General features: G+C 45.4%; 1 protein-coding gene across 4 annotated transcripts in view; it reads left to right on the top strand.

Annotated features, from left to right (window-relative positions):
* ABCA1 (ATP binding cassette subfamily A member 1) overlaps positions 1 to 22,424 on the top strand; it is a 146,798-nt gene that overhangs the window by 51,096 nt on the left and 73,278 nt on the right. For all 4 annotated transcript variants that reach the window (XM_043515354.1, XM_038402133.2, XM_038402132.2 and 1 more), the window contains 2 exons: positions 13,285 to 13,406; positions 20,774 to 20,965. In XM_043515354.1, the coding sequence (XP_043371289.1) occupies positions 13,285 to 13,406; positions 20,774 to 20,965 (314 nt within the window). The remainder of the gene's footprint in view (positions 1 to 13,284; positions 13,407 to 20,773; positions 20,966 to 22,424) is intronic.

Genomic DNA, 22,424 nt, shown 5'->3' with positions numbered 1-22,424 from the left:
AGGGCTCAAAAGTGAGAACAGTCTGCACTCCAGTCCATGACCTCTCAAAGTGCCTCTTATAAGCACTTTGATGAGCTGGTTGGGGGTCTGAACAATGATACCTTACAGCATCAGCTGCCATCTATACACCTGTCATGCCACTCAGAAGTCACCTTACCTTACTTCACAGCAGTTAGGACCAGCTCTAAAGGAAAGAGATTTATTTCTAGCCCTGAACTTACAGGGTGCCTACTTCCATATCTCAATACAACCATCGTACAGGAGATTTCCTACTGCTTACCTTTGGGGCAGGATCATTATAGGTACAGACTGCTCCACACAGGGTAGTCTCCAAGGTTCACTTCATTGTAGTGGCATACTACCCCTGGTACAGTGACTGGACTTTATCAGCACCAACCTGATGCAGTACAAGAGAGAGCGCTCCTCTCACTACCCACATTCACCACCCTGGGACACATGTCTCCCTAGTATGCTGGGGAGCTCACCTACACAACAACAAGGTTCAGGACAAATGGCCTTCCACAGAAATGACCTTGCATATCACTCTTTTGGGGCTAGGGGCTGTCAGGAGTGCCTGTGCACAAACTCTGCCTTTCATCAAAAACAACACACAAAGGTTATGATGGACTTAATGCGACCTGTATGTTTTGTATAAACGGCCAAGGAGCTGCCAGATCTCCCTCCCTCTGCAAGACAACATTCAAACTTTGGAATTGATTCACCCATCACAACGTGCTCATCTCAGTTGTCTGTCTACAAGGGATACAGAACAGGATAACCAACAGTCTCAGTTGGAATTTTCTCACCACAATGAGTGCATACTGAATTCACAGGTGCTTCAAGATATGGCCACCCTTTGGGGAAACATTCACTGGCAGTTGCCCTCATCTTCCCAGCGGACAGGGCCCACTTGTATGTCTTTTCACAGTTTCCTACCCTATCCAAGATTCTGTTGAAAATTCAGCGAAACAAAGCGAGAGTTATTGTGATTGCCCCACTTGACTGTGATAAGTCTGGCTCCCTTACCTGATGCAGATGGCAGTGTGCCCTCCTGTTCCTCTGACGTCAGCCCATTCCTCACCTGACCCTTCACACCAACCCATGGGTCCTCCGCCTTCAGGCTTGGATCTTTCTTTGTTCCAAGGCTTAGAAGCAGAATGCTCTGACAAGCTGAAACACATGTTGCAACACAACCACAAGTTGACCACTCCACAGACCTATCTACAAAATGGAAACAACTCCAAGTTTGTACCATTCCAAACTGACAGACCCAACCTCATCTTTCCTCCCTCTGATTTTGCACTACATTTTAAACTCTTACTCAGCTTCCTTAAGGTACATCTCATGGCGAAAATGGCTTTCCACTTGGAGTTTGCTCAACCACTAATGTGTAGACTCTTTAAGGGCACTGGGACTCTCTTCTCCCATGTGACACCACCCGCTCCAGCCTGGGACTTTAATCTAGTTCTCAGGGTTTGGAGTAGACCTCCCTCCGAGTCCAGGGCAACTTGTTCTCTCTTACACCTGTCCATGACAACAGCATTTCTAATTGCCATCACCGCAGTGAGGCACATAGGAGAAATAGTGGCCCTGATGGCACACCCATCATTCACGGCCTTTGTCTTCTAAAAAAACCAAAAAAAACTCTAAGGCCATATCCCAAGTTTCTCCCTACTTTTTCTTCACTTTCCATATGAATCAACAGATCCATCTCCCTGTTTTTTCCCCAAACCACATTGTGACAACTGGGAGACAATTGTGCATATGCTAGGTATTAGTAGAACATTAGCATTCTACTTGGACAGGACTAAGGACTTCAGGAAATCCCCTAAACTCTTCCTTTTGTCCACAGAAAGATCCAAAAGCTCTGTGATATCTCCTCAAAGACTATCCAAATGGGTCTCTAGTTGCATTAATCACTTAGCAAGGACGCAACTTGCTTCCATCCATACGCACTCCATGAGATCAGTTCCTACCTCAATCACATTCCATAAGGATACTCTTATCTCCCCAATCTATTGAGCAATGATTGGGGCCTCTGTCCATACTTTTGCAGAACATTATGCGATCACTGAAGATATGACCGCTGACACCATCTTCGACTCCATAATACTCTCTGTAGTAAAAGACTCTGCTCCGAAGTCCCAGCCTCCAGTGGTGGGTACTGCTCCAGAGTCACCTAAAGTATAGGTACCACAGAACCCTATAGAGAACTCTGAAGTAGAGGGGAGGAGGGTGGGTTGTGGAGCACTCATAGGGACACTACTCGAAGAAGAAGAAGAAGAAGAAGAAGAAGTTACTCACCTTGTGCAGTAACGATGGTTCTTCGAGATGTGTGTCCCTATGGGTGCTCTATAACCCACCCTCCTCCCCTCTACTTCAGAGTTCTCTATAGGGTTGTGTGGTAGAGAAGGAAGTGAGGGGGATTTGCCCGTGCAGTGCTAAATAGCCTCGAGGCAGACCACGACGGAGGGAGAGCACATGCCCGGGCTCAACGGACACTGCTACCAAAAATCTCTGATTACAGGTGCAGGGGCACACAGACACCTAAAGTGGGGCACCCATAGGGACACACATCATGAAGAACCATCGTTACTGCACAAGGTGAGTAACTTCCTCTTACATTCTGCCTCCTGTTACTAAATGCCCTTGCAGTTTCAGCCAGCTACAGCATTCTTCCTGACTTCTTCAAAGAGAATCTTGGTCTAAACGGTTGTCTGTTCTGCTGCTGCATGTTAAGCAGTGGTTATATTTCACCACAGAGGTAGCTGCATTTCAGTGAAGCAATTCCTGCATGTACTGTAGCCTGTATATTGAGTCACATTTCCAAAGCATTATGGAATAATTTGAGATGAAAGCGTACTATAGACATGAAGTATATTGTAAGTAAGCTGAATGCATGCAAATTGCTGTGGTGGGTTAGAATCTCAGCTGGGGGGGCACCACGGGTGGTGGTGGGGAGTTGCGGCCCAGGGGGGCACCGCGGTTGCTGGGAGAGCGGGGGGGTTGGTAGTCTGGGGCAGGCTCCCTACCCAGCTCCTGGGAAGAGGACCCTAGCCCAGCTCCTAGCTCCAGGTGCTGCCTCTGCTCCGCCCCAAGCCCCGGTTCTGCAGCTCCCATTGTCTGGGAACCATGGCCAATGGGAGCTGCGGAGGTGGTGCCTGCGGGTGGAGGCAGCACGTGGAGCTAGGAGCTGAGGGAGGGGAGCTGCTGTCGCCCTTCTCGGGAGCTCTCCCCAGGTAAGCACTGTTCCCCCCAGCTCTGAGGCCCCCCCCAAACTACTGCTGCTGGGTGGGGGTGTGTGTGGCACAAGACTGCCCCAACAACAGCTGGTGCGACTGGCCCAGGAGCTGCCAGAGCTGTTCAGGCGGCTGCCAGGCCAGCCGCACCGGGCTGCTGCAGAAGTCAGAGATCACCAAAAGTCATGGAAACCAGGGCTGCCGTGACAAACATGGAGCCTTACCCATGACTAATATATCCAACTCGTCTGGCAGTCCACACGCTGTGTTCATCAGCTACACTGCATTCAAGTGGCACTGAGGATCCAACTCAGCATGTCCATGTCCAAGTGCGCAGGTCTGGACTGCTTCAGCTGAAAGAGAATCGCTGCTAGCTGTCCGTAATATCAAGGTTTTAATCCTCTCTTTAGACTGGGCATTAGAACAGTGGTTCTCAACCTATTTACCATTGTGGGCCACATATGCATCTCTCTATGCGTTATGTGGGCTGCATCCACACAATATAGACATTACATGTAGTGCCCTGAGGCTGTCACACGGGCCGCAGCTGTGGGCTGATTAGGCTGTGGGGTGAGAACCGCTGCACTTGAAGATTACATAACAAACCCTGGAATGATTAGACATTCCAGGCAGCAGGGGACAGTGGCATGAAGACACAGGGTATGTCTACACAGCAAAGAAAAACCCGTGCATAGCCCACAAGCCCAAGCTGGCTGGCACGGGTCATCCATGGGGTTTTCTTTGCTGTGTGGACATACCCACCCTTTCCAGTACATTCTAAACAACGTACTACTTGTGCTGAACTCCAGCGTGTTCTGCACTGATTACAAAGTTGTGCTCCTCAGTGGGATAATCCTGATTTGAATGGTGATAGCTTTTCATGCAGTTAGTGCATGTTTGCCCTGGTTTTCATCAGGACTCCCAGGAAAGTGTCAGGAGCATAGAAATTGTTGTATCATCAGATCAGACCAATAGTTTTTCTGGTCCAGTATACTGTCTCCAATGATGACTGGTATCAGCTACTTCAGAAGAAGTTGCAAGAACCATTGCAGTAGGCAGTTTATGCAGTAACTTGTCCTGGAGAAATTTCCCTTCTGACTCCCAATAATCGGAGGTTGGCTTAAAAGCCTAAAGCATAAGTGTTAAAAGTAGTTGATTTGGGGGGGGACAGGTAGTCGGCAGAGACAAGCAATGGATTTTCAATCGAAACAAAAAATGTTGTGGGGAATTTTCATTTTAGTTTAAATTTTCTGCCCGTATTTACACACACACACACACACACACACACACACACACACACACACACACACACACACACCCTTTCTCTCTGTGTTATTTCCCAGTATCTCATTATCCTGTTTTTTTTTTTAAATCTTAACATGTTTTATACTCTGTTAGAAGTTTGAAAATATGTTTTTCTCTTTGTTTTAGTCTGCATTTGGCAAACTTTGTTTTACTCTTGTTTTACTAATCACAGAATCTGGTCCAGGGTTGAAGAAGAGATAATAGAGCATTTGTCTCTTTCCCTGCTTTTGTGCAGTATCTAAATAAGGAGAATGTTCTCTAATGGGTAGGATGCAGGACTGACAGTCTGCAGATCTGGCTTGTAATCCCAGCTTTGCCATTGACCTGCTGAGTGACCTTGGACAAGTCACTTTACCTCTCTGTGCCTCTGTTTCCCCTCCTGCCCTTTGACAGTCCCCCTGGGGCAGGGACTGTCTGTGACTATCTGTATATACAGTGCCTAGCACAACAGGGCCTTGATAACAACTGGGGACTCAAGGTACGACCAGCAGAAAAAAAAATTTGTTTATATGGGTTGGTCTGGCGGCTGTATGACAGATTCTCCACTGGTGTAAATTGGTGTTGCTCCATTGAAGCCAACAGAGCAACGCCAGTTCATACTGTTTGAGGATCTGGCCTGTGGTGTGCAATCGTTCGTGAGGAGCTCGTGCTCGCTGTCAGAATTGTTCTTCTCACATGCATGTGTTGCAGCATTTAAAGCAGTGTTTTTACCCCTGTGCAAGACAGCTGAATGGGAGAGGAAGAGAGACGAGTTCTTTTAACTTCCTCCAACATTTGCAGGTGACTCAGGTGCAGCACACAAAAGCTGCGTGTTCACCTAGTGACACCTCTTCAATCATGTGGAGCCGCGTTTTTGATATTTACCTTTGCTTCACATAAACAACAACAGACGTGACGTGTGAGACCAAAGTCTCCCATTATCCCTGGCAGAAATAATATTTTTGGGAATTCCTGGAAAGTGAACTCAGCAGGCAGAAAGATACGTCCTCCCATGGCTCCCACCTTCTGAGAGCCCATTCTTTTAATTAGGGTCTCTCCTGCTGCTCCTATTCTAAACACTTTCGCTGCAGCTGTTCACCCACACCATCTGACCAAGTTTAAAGGTGTGTCCCTCTGTGCTGGAGATGGAACATGCCCTGTCGGCTCCAGAGTTTATGGTTTTTCACCTGTCATCTTTCTCCTGCGTGGATTGACGGGATGTCTGACTGTACACTAGTGAGAGGCAAACTGCAAAATGTTATCCACCTCTGCCCTCTGACCCGTCTGAGTTGCTCATTTCCCACAGTGCTCCAGGCTCCCACGGTTGCTGACCTCCCCTCCCCCGTGTTCTCTTTGCGAGGGGCAGCCCTTTCCGTGTTTCTTGTGGCAGTGGGGGGGCAGGGAGCATTATCAAAACACTCAACATGCCAAGGTCCAAGTGTGGGGGACAATGTGTGACCAAGAGCTGAGAGTGAGGGACACAAAAAAGTGATTTACATCGGAAGCGTAAAATGTGGCAGGGTCTCTTCTTTTAGTGGGAATGACTCTCTCTGTTGCCTGTCCTCTTCGGGGGTCTTTACTGCCGAGTGTCAGCAATTTGCAGCAGTATACGTGAGGCAATACCAAATGTGTGTTGCATATAGGTGTCGTTGGGATAATGGCCATTGGGAGGAAAGAGTGGGAGCCTATAGCTTCATCTCTGGGCTTTCTGCTGTGGCTCTATTAGCCCTGTGAGGTGCTCTGGGATTGCCTGGCTCACATGCTGTAGCATGGAACTGTCCATCTGACTAAAACCTTCCCAGCATGACCTCCAGAAGAGGAGGAGGAGGAGGAGGAGTGAGCCATCCTGCAGAGTTCCTGTGGAGAGGGGGTGAGGAGTCTGCACATAACTTTTCCCCCCTCTCTCAGAAGAAATCTAGCCGTCAGACAAGTAAATGAAACAGACAAGAGAAAGGGAACTGCCTGAATCCTTCTTGAACCCAGACTCATAGAAACGTAGGCCTGGAAGGGACCTCTAGAAGTCATCAAGACCAGCCTCCTGGGCTGAGGCAGGGCCAAGTAAACCAAGACCATCCCTGACAGGGGTTTGTCCAACCTGTTCTTAAAAAACCTCCAGTGATGGGGATCCCACAACCTCCTACAGTAACCTGTTTTCCGAAAGGAAGATGTGTATAGGTTCTGGATGGGCCTTAACATAACTGGTTGTCTCCACGGACAACAGGATGAGAACACTTTATGGCTTGAGAGCAGATAGGCCTACCACCTCCCACAGCAAAAGGACAACACGTTTACATGGGAAAGGGACAGAGCCACAACTGTTGGCAAATTAGGCTGGTGTGATGATGCTAGCAGATCTTGCACCACAGGCCTGCTTAGCTGCTCAATTTCCTGTCAGAAAATCAAGGTAATGTTGTGTAACATGTTCCTAGGACTGTTTTAGCTCCTGTCAGCATCAGCTAGGAAGAGATTTAGCTGTGAGAGCTAAACCAGCTGTACAAGGGAAGGAAACCATGTGGAGCGAGGAAAAAAATAAAAGCCAAATGAGCCCTTAAAGGAGGCTTGTGTGTCGCTCCAGCACACTCCATGGATGTGTTGCCAAAAGTTTAATCAAGGGAATATAACAAGGGCAAACGAAAATTGCCCAGCACTGGCTGATCATTGGGAATCAAAAGGGTTTGTTTGTAGCATAACAGAGCTGGGTCACTTGATCAGTAGGTCCTTTGCTAATATAGTCTCCAACATTACTGTGATTGCTGTTTCCTCTGGATAAGCAAGAGGCGCTGAGAGCTTGCAGGTCCTGAGTTCTATTCCCATATCTGACATTGGTAATTTACTAGCCTGTCTTAGGGTTTCATATTGCTTTCCAACACCATCATATCTAAATGCCTTCCTAAATAGATTAACATTAATGAAGTCCCTATTAGACTTCATGGAGACTCTTCTGTCTTTTCTAGATATAAGAATTCTGATTGGGGTAGGGTTATTTTTTTTTGATTGGGTTGTTTGTTTCAGGTCTTTTCCCCCTCTTTTATTTTTGTGGGGGCTGATGGAAGGAGTGGGTGCTCAGCTATATGATGGAGAAGTTTCACCAAAGAGAATGTTATCTCCATTTTATATGCAGGGAAATTGAGGCTAAGAGACTTGCTCAGTAAATGAATTGAAGATCCAGGCTGAGAACACAGTGCCTCCTGAATCCCACTCCTATGCCATGTCCCAAACAGGTGGACCAGACCTCTGATGTTGTCTGTATTGGTGCAGTGCAAGGGGCACCTGTAGGGGGAGAGAACTTGTTGGGAACAGCTCCCGGCTGTTGGAACAGCTCCCTAAGGTCTTTGGCAGCCTGGGGTATGTGAGACCAGTCCTGCCGCTATTCTGACTTATAAATGGGCTTAGCCCCAGTGTACCAAGAGGTGCAAAAGTGTCCCTCTCCTCACACCAGTTTCTGTATCGAGTCCAGCTCACCCAGAGCTCGGAATCAGGCCCATAAGTCTGAACCCTACCTAGTGTGCATCTTTGTGCCTTGCAGCCCCTTCTCAATCACATCACAAGGAAAGAAACGTCCACTGATCGTTCCTATGGATTTCTCAATCTTGCATTGTCGCTTTCATTAATTGAGAGAGGCAGGTGTGTGATTGCTTTGTACCGGGAAAGGAATCCGCTCGCCTGCAGGCACTTAAAAGAATCTGTCGATGCTAAGAAGCAAAGTAAAGGCTTCTGTAACCCGTCTGGTCTTGCCACTTGATCTTGCAATAATGCCGTTTTTATGGCAACACAATCACGTTTATATTAGCAGCCTCTGAGATAATAAATAAAGGGTTATGACCGCACTTCAGGATCAAGGGGAAGGAGTGGCTGAGGTGGGAGAAATGGAAGTTCAGCCAGAAGCCGATCAATCCAGTAATAGCAAAGGAAGTGCAGAAAATAACATAATTGTTTTCTGTCTTGAATGTCCCACTAGAAGAGTCTCCGCAGTTGCTGAAGATTCAGTCATGGCACATGGACTGACTGGCTGCCTTGTTTTCTTCATACCTTTTAATTAACAAAGAGCAGCAGGGAGCTAGCCTCAAGTCCTGAGCTCAATACAGATCCTTGCAAGATCTAGGCCTTAGTGTGGGTTAGACTGGGAATTAAAAAGCAAAGCTGGCTGTACAGTTGGGAAAGGAGCTCCTTTCAGATGTTAGGCTGGATCCTCAGCTGGTGTAAATCAGCAAAGCTCTATTGACTTCAGTGGCGTTAAATTGATTGACACCAGCTGAGCCTACATCCAAACCCAGATCCAGATTCATGATTAGGGCTCATCTCTTATTTTATTTATTTATTTTATACATTTCAACCAATAGAAGGGCCTGATCTGCTGCCTAGTTTGTCAGAAGCACAAGCAGTACTATGGTACTGAACTCAACTGGTTCTGTTGGCAGCAAAGGGCAGGACGAAGGGGGTGGGCTGTTCCATCTCAGCAGAACATAGAGATCATCCCAACAGGGTGTGAAGAATTTCTTTAATGGCAGGGATGCATTTTGGTGATTATGCTGTAATTCCAGCATGTATGTTCCATTACTTAGTATGTCGTTAGTGCGTTCAGGAACTATGACTGTGTTGTTTGCGGGCATTGTGGCAGTTTTGAACTAACAATCTTGCATTGTTTGCATTGGTTGTGTTATGCTCTGGTGGGTAAATAGTCTTGCACAGAATGATGGGTGTTTTGAAAGGGATGCCTTTAAAAAAGCCTCGCCTTCTAAGGCTATGTCTACGCTAGCATTTTTGTCAGTATAATTTATGTTGCTCAGATGTGTGAAAAACACCCCACCCCTCCGAGCAACATAAGCTATACCCACAGAAGCGCCGGTGTGGACAGTGCTATGTCAGCTACCACCGCTCATTGAGGATTGTTTAATTATGTCAACGGGAGAGTTCTGTCCCTTTGGCATAGAGCAGCTACACGGGAGATCTTACAGTGGCACAGCTGCGTCGGTATAGCTGTGCTGCTGTAAGGTCTGTAGTGTAGACATACACTTAGACTGTGCAATGCTGGAGTTCAGATTGATTGCACTGCTCTGCTCCCCTCCCCACCTGTGACTGGCTTCAGGGGCAAGTCAGTGTGTGTGGGCCTCTGTGATTTGAAGAGCGGGGACTCTGGGGTGGCTCAGTCTGTCCTGATGGAAAAAGGACCAGAGACGGGGTGAACTCACCAAGAAAGAGGTTGGCCTTTTGGTTCAGGCACTGGACTTGAGGTCAAAACAATTCATTGCTTTGCCACAGGGTTTCTGTGGCACCTCAGGCATGACAGCACAGGTGCTTGTGGGACAAAGATTAATGTTGCGCCAACCTGAAACAAAACGTTTTGGCATTTCTGAATCAAAATTTTTTCAAATTTTCCATTTGGTGAAAAACTGACTTTTTTTCACGAATTGGGATGAAAACAAATGTAGAAACATGCCTGGGAATTTCAGCCAGATGTAGCGCTGTGCACTTCTGAAAATGCTGGCTGATAACGAGGAAGGAAAACACCTGAGGGACATTGTGTTAGTTAATTTATAGACAAGTAAGAAGACAAGGTTCCTTGGCTGTCCACATTATCTTTACAGGCAGGGCAGTGGGCATCCAAAAATAGCTTCTTTTACATTCTGCAATAAGATTCAAGTTGCTTTACTGCAGTTGTCCAAACACTTGGAGTTAGACGAACTAAAGAGAATGTTCCTAACTAAGAAAGACCCTGCCTCCGAGCAGCAGCAAAGAACAAAGGGGGAGGAAATACAGGAAGAGCAGGAGAATTATTGTTCAATAACATTTTATCAAAAGGTTTCCATGAGACCTGTAGCCTTTTAAGAGCAACTAGAAAAATAGACTCTATTTAGAATTGGGCTAAATGAAAAAGCTTGCCAATGTCTGGTCTTTAAATGCCACTGTTTCTTTGTCCAGCTAATCTCTTTGTCCATTTGAATTTCAGTGCTGTTGATGATCTCACCGAAACCCAAATATACAGAGTAATTCTTTAGCAAATGCAGTGCAGTTAGGAAGTAGCCAGAAATCAGGAGGAAGGAGATTTTTGAATCTGAGGGATTTTGGGGGCCAAAGCCCTCAGTTGGTGTGAATCAGTGTAAATGGCTTGTGCTGATTTGCACCAGCTGAGGATCTGGCCCGCTTTTCTTAGTGCCAGTCCTGGCTGAAAAGAAAACTCAGTCTGTTTGTTTGCACGAGCCTGTTAGATTTTTTTTCCACAGTATGATCAATGGGCAGGTTATTAAATCATCCTGCCTGGGAGGGGGGAATAAAGTTTTCACCCTGAAGTAACCTCCTGTCAACGTTACCTCCGGCTTTCCTCAGCCCAGCTGATGGTGGTGATTATTTTTCATGTAGAACAAAAAGGCTACAGGGAACTTGTAACCAGAGATGTAGGCTAGAGAGCAATGACCGACAGTAACCCCAGTGCACTCGTGCTGCAAGGAGAATGGGGAGTGTTGCTTTTCTTCCTCCGCTCTTTCCTCATAATTCTTATACCAGACTGGTGTCCTGCCAAGTCGAGACCGAGCAGCACAAAAGAAACACTGAGAGGCATACAGAGAGCAGGATTCCATGTTCTTGTGACATGAGCCGCCCTGGCTTGCTCCACATCCCCTCCCAGCGCTGTGGAGATTTGCAGCAGGCTCACTCCGATGCCTTCTCAGAAAGGCACTGAGTGTTTCTTGTAAGCAGTCAAGCTGATTAAAACAAGAACGGGAGCCCTGTGCCACAGTGGCAGCTGATCCCTCCAGGATGAGCAGTACAGCCAGGAGGGAATACAAGCTATTAGGAGTCCATTGCATTAGGGCTTGGCAGGTGGATTTTTTCCCCTCTTTGCCATCAATTACCAATTTGTTTTGTGCCTCTGCTCTTCCTTAAGTAGGAAAAGTATCAGGTTATCTACCTAATCAGCTTAGCCTATGCCTATGAATCTTCTCTGAGTCAGCCATGTCAATTCTCTTCATAAGAACATAAAAACAGCCCTACTAGGTCAGACCAAAGGTCCATCTAGCCCAGTATCCTGTCCTCTGACAATGGCCAGTGCCAGGGGCCCCAGAGGGAATGAAGAGAACAGTTAATGATCAAGTGATCTATCCCCTGTTGGTTATTCCCAGCTTCTGGCAAACAGAGGCTAGGGACACCATTCCTGCCATCCTGGCTAATAGCCATTGATGGACCGATCCTCCATGAACTTATCTAGTTCTCTTTTGAACCGTGTTAAAGTCTTGGCCTTCACAACATCCTCTGGCAAAGAGTTCCACAGGTGGACTGTACATTGTGTGAAGAAATACTTCCTTTTGTTTGTTTCTAACCTGCTGCCTATTAATTTCTTTTGGTGACCTCTAGTTCTTGTGTTCTGAGAAGGAGTAAATAACACTTCCTGATTCACTTTCTCCACACCCGTCATGATTTTAGAGGCCTCTGTCATATCCTCACCTTAGTCGTCTATTTTCCAAGCTGAAAAGTCCCTGTCTGATTCATCTCTCCTCATATAGAAGCTGTTCCATATCCCTAATACTTTTTGTTGCCCTTTTCTCTACCTTTTCTCTATACCAACATATCTTTTTTAAGATGGGGCGATCAGGTCTGCACACAGTATTCAAAATGTGGGCGTACCATGGATTTATATAGAGGCAACATGATATTTTCTGTCTTATTTTCAGTCCCTTTCCTAATGATTCCCAACATTCTGTTCACATTGTTGACTGCCGCTGCACATTGAGTGGATGTTTTCACAGAACTATCCACAATGACTCCCAAGATCTCTTTCTTCCCTCAACTCCCCACTGCTTAGCGTTTGCATCTTTCATCTCAACTGCATTCCTTTGTATTGCCAACCTCAAGCATTCAAAAACCCTGGAGTCAGGCCCCCAAAATCATGTGATTGGTTTAAAAATCATGAGATTTTTTAAAAGAATCAGTGTTGCGGTTCTGTTCTTTACTCTCTGGTTTCTAAGACTTCAGGGTACATTTGAGTCACATTTTCCAGCATTTTGCATCAACCATGAAGATTCTGCTAAAAAAAAAAAAGCTGAGATTCTCATTTAATCACATGATTCCAGGAGATGGGGCTTTTAGAAAAACACCAAATATCATAAGACTTACCCCCCAAAAATGTGAGAAATGGCAACACTACTTCCTAGATCTACCTGTGGTATATGTATAAAGTAACCTCTGGCTTCAGGCACACTTGTGTCTGCCCATGCTTGGCCTGGAAATGTCTTGTGGTAGGTTATGATGATGATGATCATTAGTAGTATTTGTATTATTAATGATCAAACATTTTATATAAGATTTAATAAGTTTCTTATTGCCCTGTACACCAGTTCAGTCCTGCTTAAGCCTACAAAATAGAGTTTAAGTGGAGTCGTGAATATCTTGTGCCTAGCCTTCTGCACTGGAGTGAATTTCCCCAAAACTGAAGAGCAGTTTATTCTGAACCGTTGAGCTCCCCTTGCATCTCATGTGCCTGGCGGCAGATTAAATACAACAAATCAGGTGTTAGCGAAGGTTTTGGAGGGAGGTTATTTTCACAGATTCTATTTTTGGTGTAAAAATGTGGCAGGTCCGATGTATCTCTGCAAGCTGTTGTATTTCAGAGCACATTGGCAGCAGCTACTGTTTTCCTTTTGTATCCTGCATTGTGTCGTCCCTTCCCCTCAGCCAGGTTTTGCTATTTTAGTTTGAAGATTTCACGTTCTTTCTCCTTTTTGAGTTTGCGTTAAATAAAACCAAGTGACGCTTGCTTCTCACCTAACAGGTTTGAAACTTCAGGATTTTCTGGTTGACAATGAGACCTTCTCAGACTTTCTCCATCATAATGTTTCCATGCCGTTGTTTGCTGTGGATGAGATACTGAATGCAGAGGTCAACCTCCAGCGGGTGAGGAACTCTTTCAAGCATTATTATTCTTATTGTGGTAGAATCTAGGAGCCCTGCCCCATTGTACTAGTTGCCGTTCCAATGCAAAAAGATGGCCCCTGCTCCAAAGAGCTTACAATCTCATCTTGGTTGGTTTGCAGCAAGGCTGTAAAAGGACTTGAAAATCCACGTAGAGAGTCTGGAAATGCCTAAAAGGCACAGAACACTTGAAAAGCCAAAGAGAATTTCTCAAGTCCTGCTTTCTAATGAAAACACATATCCAAATAGTATTGTTTGGACTATTTTACTTTTCTTTTTCAATGACAAAGAAAAGATGCTCTTGTGGGTAAGTCACAGGAATGGGATTCAGGAGCTCTCCTGCAGACTGCCAGAGTGACCTTTGGCAAATCACTTAATTTCTCCCTGCCTCAGTTCCCCGATGGGGAAGAGGAGGGTTCCTTTCTCCCACCCTTTGTCTGTCTTTTGTTTAGATTGTCAGCTCTTTGTGACAGGGACAGTGTGCTTGTACAGAACATAGTGGAACTAAGTGAATAATTGACTTTTTTTCAAAGGATCTGAAGAAAAATTGATTCAGTTTGACCCCAAGTGATTTTTTTTTTTGACATTTCATTTTGGGTAATTTTTGGGTGCTTTTTACCTTTTGTTTTGGTTTAAAAAATTAGCCAAATTTCTGAACAGAATGCTGTTTTGAAAAGAAAAGTCAAAGCATGTTGTTTTGAAATGGTCAAAATGAAACATTTTGATTTTTGTGGGAAAAAAATCAATTTTTTTTGGCTGAAACTATTCACCAAATTGGACCCAAATTCATAAGAGTGCCTGCTACAATGGTGACCTGATTTTGGCTGAGACCTGTGAAAGCTACTGCACATAATACAGGAAGGTGCAAATACTGAATAATATTGAATAATAGGATGTTTTCTTTGTCAAGCTCAGAACATTGGGCTTACCATGCTTCAAAAGATCAATGGCCTACCTAGCTCATGTTCCTCTTTCTGACATTGGCCAGGGCTGGTTGCTTCAGATTTCAGAGGAAGATGTATGCTCACAGTAGTGCAAGTGCCCACACAGCTGCCTAGCATAGAGGGAAAATTCTTCCTTCTTCTCACCCCTGTTCTTGATCAGTTTATGTCCTGAAGGATGGTAACTGAACCCTTTTAAACTTTGATCCTTCTTAATTTTGGATGCTGGTCTCATTCATATAAATGTTTGATGGTTTCTAGAATTTGACAAAGTATTCTGCCTTTGATAGTTAACCCTATAAGTTAATAATATGTTACTCAAAAAAAATTCTTTGTATCTATTTTAAGAAATGTGTCTGCAGCCCTAATTTTTCAGAAGCTCAATATAGAATCAAAGAGAAGCAAATATTAGATGTGAACATGGGATAATCAGAGAACTTTAACAACAACGTGTGTAGTGCTGAGTATTGGGAATGTAGAGACAGCTTTTAAATAGATTAATAATTAAAAGATAAACGAAATAAAAGAGAAATGAAATAAAACTAACTGGCACCCAGTCTTTTGACAAACTTGAACTTGATTTGGTAGCCACAGTAGCCATTAGGAAGGCAGTATAAGTGAGAAAGAAAGTAATACTTTTAGCAGACCAACATATTAGAGCAACTCTGGTGACACTAGGGGGGAAACTGCTAGCTAGATTTCTCTTGAATTACTTGAACTTAAACCTTGATCTTGTCAATAGAAGAACACGTTTTATGTGGACTCTGTCAATATTGTTACAATGATGTTTTCCAGCCCCATAATATTTTCCATTGAAGTACAGTAGTAGCCATAAACCAAAATCAACAAGTTGTACAGTCGCACAATGGGACCCTGGAGCCTGGTAGGGGGCTTTAGGCACTACCATAATATAAATAATGAATCAAAGCAGACTTCTTTCTTCCTAGAAAACTTCATGATCTGACTTATGACTCAGAAAAAGCATAAAATGTTCCCAAGTGATTTCACTCGAGAGTCATGTGAGAGGCCTGACTTTACCGCTGGATTGAATATTGATTGAGAGGGGAAGGTTTGTTTGGTTTTGCTTGATAGGAATGGAGAAGGAGAGAAGAGGATCACAGCAGAGAGAATTTAGTGCCCACTGCAGGTATACAATCCTCTCCCCAGCTCTGTATTGAAGTTAGGGCTCTGTATCCCCCTGTGTGAGATCTGGGATTATTTCCAGGTGCTGCTTTCTCTTTCATTCTCCTCAGAAAAGTAGGAGCTGGCAGTGCCAAGGAGACATTATTGGTATATAGTTAAAGCTCCAGTCAGGATTGTGTACTCTGTAGGTACTGTACACATACATGTGATGAGATATATGGTCTCTGCCTTGAATAGCAGTCTAGTCAGCTCTTGGGGAAAGGAGGCACAACTCAGGTCACTCTATAGCATCCTCAGGCCAATTAGGCTGGGATTTTCAAAGGAGTGTTGATTAGTGCCAAACAGAGATCCACCCAGACCTCCTCAGCCAGAAGCTGGAGATTTGAGCCCTGAAAACATAGAAAGCTGTAAAACCACTTAGACTGTAGGTTTGTGGGGCAGGGACTGTCTCTGTGTTCTGCATTTGTATCACACCTAGCACAATGGGTCTTGGTCCATGATTGGGGCTCCTAGGTGCTACCACAGTGTACCTAATACTGAACAATTGCACTTAAGCCACCTAAGCCACTTGTGATTGACTGTATAAATATATGGAACAAATCTCCCAATTTTACATACACAGTGCTTCGTGGATGGGAAAGAAAGGACACTATGATCCACGAGCCTGAAATAAAGTGACCCGTGTCTTGTTTTTCAGAGACCATCCCCACTTGGGTGGGTGGGAGGGAGGGAGGGAGGGAGGGATAGCTCAGTGGTTTGAGCATTAGGCTGCTTAAACCAAGGGTTGTGAGTTCAATCCTTGAGGGGGCCATTTAGGGATCTGGGGCAAAAATTGGGGATTGGTCCTGCTTTGAGCAAGGGGTTGGACTAGATGATCTCCTGAGGTCCCTTCCAACTCTGATATTCAATGATTCAACTTCTACAAAAATGATCTTGACATTTTAAGAGTCCTTGGGGGAATTAGACTGTCATTTATAATTTATGCTTCTACTTGAAGTCACCACAATTTCAGACCGATTGTAATTTTCATTAAGTTGTGACTTCATGTGGCTGGGAGTTTTTTGGTTCTGTCGGCTTGTAATTTTTGTTTAATACAATTGTTGTGATAAGTGTTGTGCCCCAAGTTACACAGGAAATCTGTGCCAGAATTGGAAACTAAACCCAGATCTCCTGAATCCCTTGGGATCCACTGCCTTTAACCGCAAGACCGTCCTTCTCTGATATTGCTGTGGTGCTGGTGGTGCTGATTTTGTAAAGTGCCACCATCACAGATCACAAAACACATCCCATTTACTCAACAAAGAACAAAGCTTGGATTCATCCTGTTTCTAGAGTGCAGCTGTAGGCAGAAGTTAAGGTTCTATCACTCTGAGTCCATTTGCATCTTTCCTTAGATGGGCATCTCTCCACTGGATGGTTGATGTGCTTTTGCCTTGAAAAATATGAAAGTTCTTGTACTTCATTGGCTCCACATGATACAAGAGATTTTAGTGAGACTCTGTCACCGTGTGGCTGGCCCCAAAGAGACCAGGTTACTGAGGAGTCATAGAATCATAGAATCATAGAATATCAGGGTTGGAAGGGACCCCAGAAGGTCATCTAGTCCAACCCCCTGCTCAAAGCAGGACCAAGTCCCAGTTAAATCATCCTAGCCAGGGCTTTGTCAAGCCTGACCTTAAAAACCTCTAAGGAAGGAGATTCTACCACCTCCCTAGGTAACGCATTCCAGTGTTTCACCACCCTCTTAGTGAAAAAGTTTTTCCTAATATCCAATCTAAACCTCCCCCATTGCAACTTGAGACCATTACTCCTCGTTCTGTCATCTGCTACCATTGAGAACAGTCTGGAGCCATCCTCTTTGAAACCCCCTTTCAGGTAGTTGAAAGCAGCTATCAAATCCCCCCTCATTCTTCTCTTCTGCAGACTAAACAATCCCAGCTCCCTCAGCCTCTCCTCATAAGTCATGTGCTCTAGACCCCTAATCATTTTCGTTGCCCTTCGTTGTACTCTTTCCAATTTATCCACATCCTTCCTGTAGTGTGGGGCCCAAAACTGGACACAGTACTCCAGATGAGGCCTCACCAGTGTCGAATAGAGGGGAACGATCACGTCCCTCGATCTGCTCGCTATGCCCCTACTTATACATCCCAAAATGCCATTGGCCTTCTTGGCAACAAGGGCACACTGCTGACTCATATCCAGCTTCTCGTCCACTGTCACCCCTAGGTCCTTTTCCGCAGAACTGCTGCCGAGCCATTCGGTCCCTAGTCTGTAGCGGTGCATTGGATTCTTCCATCCTAAGTGCAGGACCCTGCACTTATCCTTATTGAACCTCATTAGATTTCTTTTGGCCCAATCCTCCAATTTGTCTAGGTCCTTCTGTATCCTATCCCTCCCCTCCAGCGTATCTACCACTCCTCCCAGTTTAGTATCATCCGCAAATTTGCTGAGAGTGCAATCCACACCATCCTCCAGATCATTTATGAAGATATTGAACAAAACGGGCCCCAGGACCGACCCCTGGGGCACTCCACTTGACACCGGCTGCCAACTAGACATGGAGCCATTGATCACTACCCGTTGAGCCCGACAATCTAGCCAGCTTTCTACCCACCTTATAGTGCATTCATCCAGCCCATACTTCCTTAACTTGCTGACAAGAATGCTGTGGGAGACCGTGTCAAAAGCTTTGCTAAAGTCAAGAAACAATACATCCACTGCTTTCCCTTCATCCACAGAACCAGTAATCTCATCATAAAAGGCGATTAGATTAGTCAGGCATGACCTTCCCTTGGTGAATCCATGCTGACTGTTCCTGATCACTTTCCTCTCCTCTAAGTGCTTCAGGATTGATTCTTTGAGGACCTGCTCCATGATTTTTCCAGGGACTGAGGTGAGGCTGACCGGCCTGTAGTTCCCAGGATCCTCCTTCTTCCCTTTTTTAAAGATGGGCACTACATTAGCCTTTTTCCAGTCATCCGGGACTTCCCCCGTTCGCCACGAGTTTTCAAAGATAATGGCCAAGGGCTCTGCAATCACAGCCGCCAATTCCTTCAGCACTCTCGGATGCAATTCGTCCGGCCCCATGGACTTGTGCACGTCCAGCTTTTCTAAATAGTCCCTAACCACCTCTATCTCTACAGAGGGCTGGCCATCTCTTCCCCATTTTGTGTTGCCCAGCACAGCAGTCTGGGAGCTGACCTTGTTAGTGAAAACAGAGGCAAAAAAAGCATTGAGTACATTAGCTTTTTCCACATCCTCTGTCACTAGCTTGCCTCCCTCATTCAGTAAGGGGCCCACACTTTCCTTGGCTTTCTTCTTGTTGCCAACATACCTGAAGAAACCCTTCTTGTTACTCTTGACATCTCTTGCTAGCTGCAGCTCCAGGTGCGATTTGGCCCTCCTGATATCTTTCCTACATGCCCGAGCAATATTTTTATACTCTTCCCTGGTCATATGTCCAACCTTCCACTTCTTGTAAGCTTCTTTTTTATGTTTAAGATCCGCTAGGATTTCACCATTAAGCCAAGCTGGTCGCCTGCCATATTTACTATTCTTTCGACTCATCGGGATGGTTTGTCCCTGTAACCTCAACAGGGATTCCTTGAAATACAGCCAGCTCTCCTGGACTCCCTTCCCTTTCATGTTAGTCCCCCAGGGGATCCTGGCCATCTGTTCCCTGAGGGAGTCAAAGTCTGCTTTCCTGAAGTCCAGGGTCCGTATCCTGCTGCTTACCTTTCTTCCCTGCGTCAGGATCCTGAACTCAACCAACTCATGGTCACTGCCTCCCAGATTCCCATCCACTTTTGCTTCCTGGAAGTCCTTTTGAGTCCTGGAAGGAAGCTGAAGTTGGTTCTTTAGAGAAGGCTGACAGCAGGAGGAGCAGCAAGAGGGGTTTGCTGACTGGTGTCCCCAAACCAGAGAGCCAGAGCTGGAGAGGGCTGAAGGCAGCAGAGGGAGTTGCGTGCTTGGGAGTCTGCAGATGGGAAACCGAGACAAGCATTGCGTGATGTGCCACAGCCTGTCGCAAGACCCTCTGATCCTAGGGATCACCTTTGATTCAGACTGATGTCCAATCCAGGCATACCAGCGGTTGCAAACCAAGAGAAGCAGAAATGAAGAGAAACACCATTGTTAGTTGGGTAAATCTGGTTGCCCTGCCACAATTCACAAAGGAAACCATGACATTCCAAATAGAGTCACAGAGCTTCTCTTGTTTGTCACCTGCATTAAGCACTTACCATTGCACATCCAAAGGACCCTAGTGCCATAATGACCTGTTGAAGGGATTTGGAGATCAGTCCCTCCCATGAGAGACCCACGTATTGGATGATTGATCAGAGGTTTTCATTCATTTCCTTTACAGATATTAAACAGGAGTCCTTAACTTAAAGTACGAGGTGTCTGTGGACAGGAGTTAGGGATCTGGTCTAATGTCCCCTGAACTCAGTGGCAATGTTCCCATTGACTTCAGTATCTCAGGATCAGTTCCAAACATTGCAGAATTACAAGCACCAGGCTGTGGCTGCTCCTTTGTGAGCATGTCAGGAAGAGAGAGGGAGGAACCAACCTCCCCCATTTCATGTCCTTTGCAACTGGTGAGGATAGGCCATTGGGGGTGTCTTGTGCTGCAGGCAAAGCTATGATTTCCCATTCACACACAGTTACACTCACACATCACTTTGTGCTCAGCGGTCTTGATGCAAAACCCATTAAAGTCTGTGGGAGTCTTTCCATTAACTTTGGTGGGCTTTGGATCGGGCCAAGGAGCACAAACCTCAGGATTCTTGTGCTGTCAACTCCCGCACCTGTATGTGAGGCAAGAGGAATCTAATTGCAAATAATTGTAGGCTAGATGATATATCTCAGGAGTTTAGGCTTTGGGTCTTTCTTCCTTGCTTTTGCCACACTTCTTAGGCTTGAACACAAACCTTAACTTGTTAGAGGGGCCCAGGTCCCAGACAAATATATATTGAGGTTTAGAGTAGGGAGTCTACTACTATATGGATCTTCATGGAGTGTTGGAGATATCTCAGCCATAGGACTCTCCTGTGGAACTCAGTGGGGCCACATACTATTGTCATAATCCAAGTAATACATGGCTAAGAACCATGAAATCCTTAGGGAGAAATACCCTCTCCCGTCTAACCTTGAATGTTGTGAATTATGATGTAGCCAAATGATCATTTCTGACTCAGTGATACTAGTTTAGTGCCAAGAATGATTTATTGATGGCATTTTGTATTGTTTCACAACTGTTCCCAGGTCATCCTGTCTGGCTATCGAATGCAGCTGAGAGATCTGTGCAATGGGTCAGAGCTGTCCGAATTCGTTACAATCCACAATCCAATAGTCGCAGTGGTCAGTGAAGCCTTCCTCTGCACCATGCCTAAGGAAAAACTACACACAGCAGAGCAAACCTTTCGTGCTAATATAGACCTTTTGAAGCCTATACTGGTGAGTGCACTGGCTGTACAATGATTCCTAAGGGAGAGCATCAATGCTGGGAATTAGTGCTTTATGAAGGGCATGATATAATGCAGGGGTGGCCAACCTCAGCCTGAGAAGGAGCCAGAATTTACCAATGTACATTGCCAAAGAACCACAGTAATACATCAGTAGCCCCCCATCAGCTCCCCACCCCCTGCTTCCAGTGCCTCCCACCCACCGGCAGCCCCGCTGATCAGCGCCTCCCCCTCCCTCCCTGCACCTCCCAATCAGCTGTTTCGTGGCATGCAGGAGGCTCTGGGGGGGAGGGGGAGGAATAGGGCACGGCAGGCTCGGGAGGGGGCGGGTAGGGGTGGAATAGGGGCAGGGCCTTTGGCAGAGCCAGGGGTTGAACAGTGAGCACCCCCCGACACATTGGAAAGTTGGTGCCTGTAGTGCCAGTCCCGGAGTCGATGCCTATACAAGGAGCCGCATCTTAACTTCTGAAGAGCTGCATGTGGCTCTGGAACCACACGTTAGCCACCGCTGTTATAATTCTTGGTTGTACAAGCTTTTGGGAAATATGAGGATGGAGTGTTCAAGAATACATGAGCCTTTATTTTTTGGAATAGACTGTTTAATGCCAATAAGGAAAATGGAAGAGGATTCTGAGTCCCCAAGTTAATCATATAGTTTTCTCCTGCCATACTGCTGCTTTCTGTTGATTGGGGTGATATGTTAAATTAGGACATTGCCTGGGAACATGTGTCTCTACGCAGATTTGTCAGGAGAAAAATATTTATGCTGTATGGTAACAAGTGGGCCATTCATTGTTCCTGTATTTTGATCAGATGTTGCGTCTCAGATGGAATGAACCCACAGATGTCTGACAGAAACCTATTTAGCATTAGAACTTTCATATGTTTGCAACATGAGGAAGCTTATAGCCAATGGCAACCGAAACTCTTTCAGTAGCTTTAACCCACTCGCACGTGAGATTTTAGGGCCAGATCCAAAGACCATTGAAGTGAAGGGGAATCTTTCCATTGACTTTAATAGACTTTGGATCAGTACCTAAATATGTTAGCTGCATGCAATTTGCAATTATTTAAGTAAACTTAAGGTGCTTGGTGAAGATATTTGCAATAGACATGCTTGTTTATTTTGAAACCCAGGTGACTCTTTGTATAGCTACAGTATCTGGGTAGCATACAAAGAACTTGATGAAGTTGATACTGAAAACAGCAGCACAGAGAAGAAGAGGCCGATGGAACCCACTTTGTTGTCCAATAAAACAAATACTCTACTGTCTGCTTAGAGGAATTCAGCACTCTTACTCTGGGAGTATCCAGATTTGATATACCTCATAGGACAGATAGTCAAGCATCAGTTGCTTGGAGTTTTCCCAATCAAAGAGGTTGATTATCAAGCACTGGAGTCAGATTACTTTTCAGCCCCGACTTTACTGTAATTCATGTTCTGTTTTGCA

This window comes from Dermochelys coriacea, chromosome 5, assembly GCF_009764565.3.
Source record: "Dermochelys coriacea isolate rDerCor1 chromosome 5, rDerCor1.pri.v4, whole genome shotgun sequence".
Taxonomy (NCBI): Eukaryota; Metazoa; Chordata; order Testudines; family Dermochelyidae; genus Dermochelys; species Dermochelys coriacea.
This window is presented reverse-complemented; position numbering and strand designations above follow the sequence as displayed.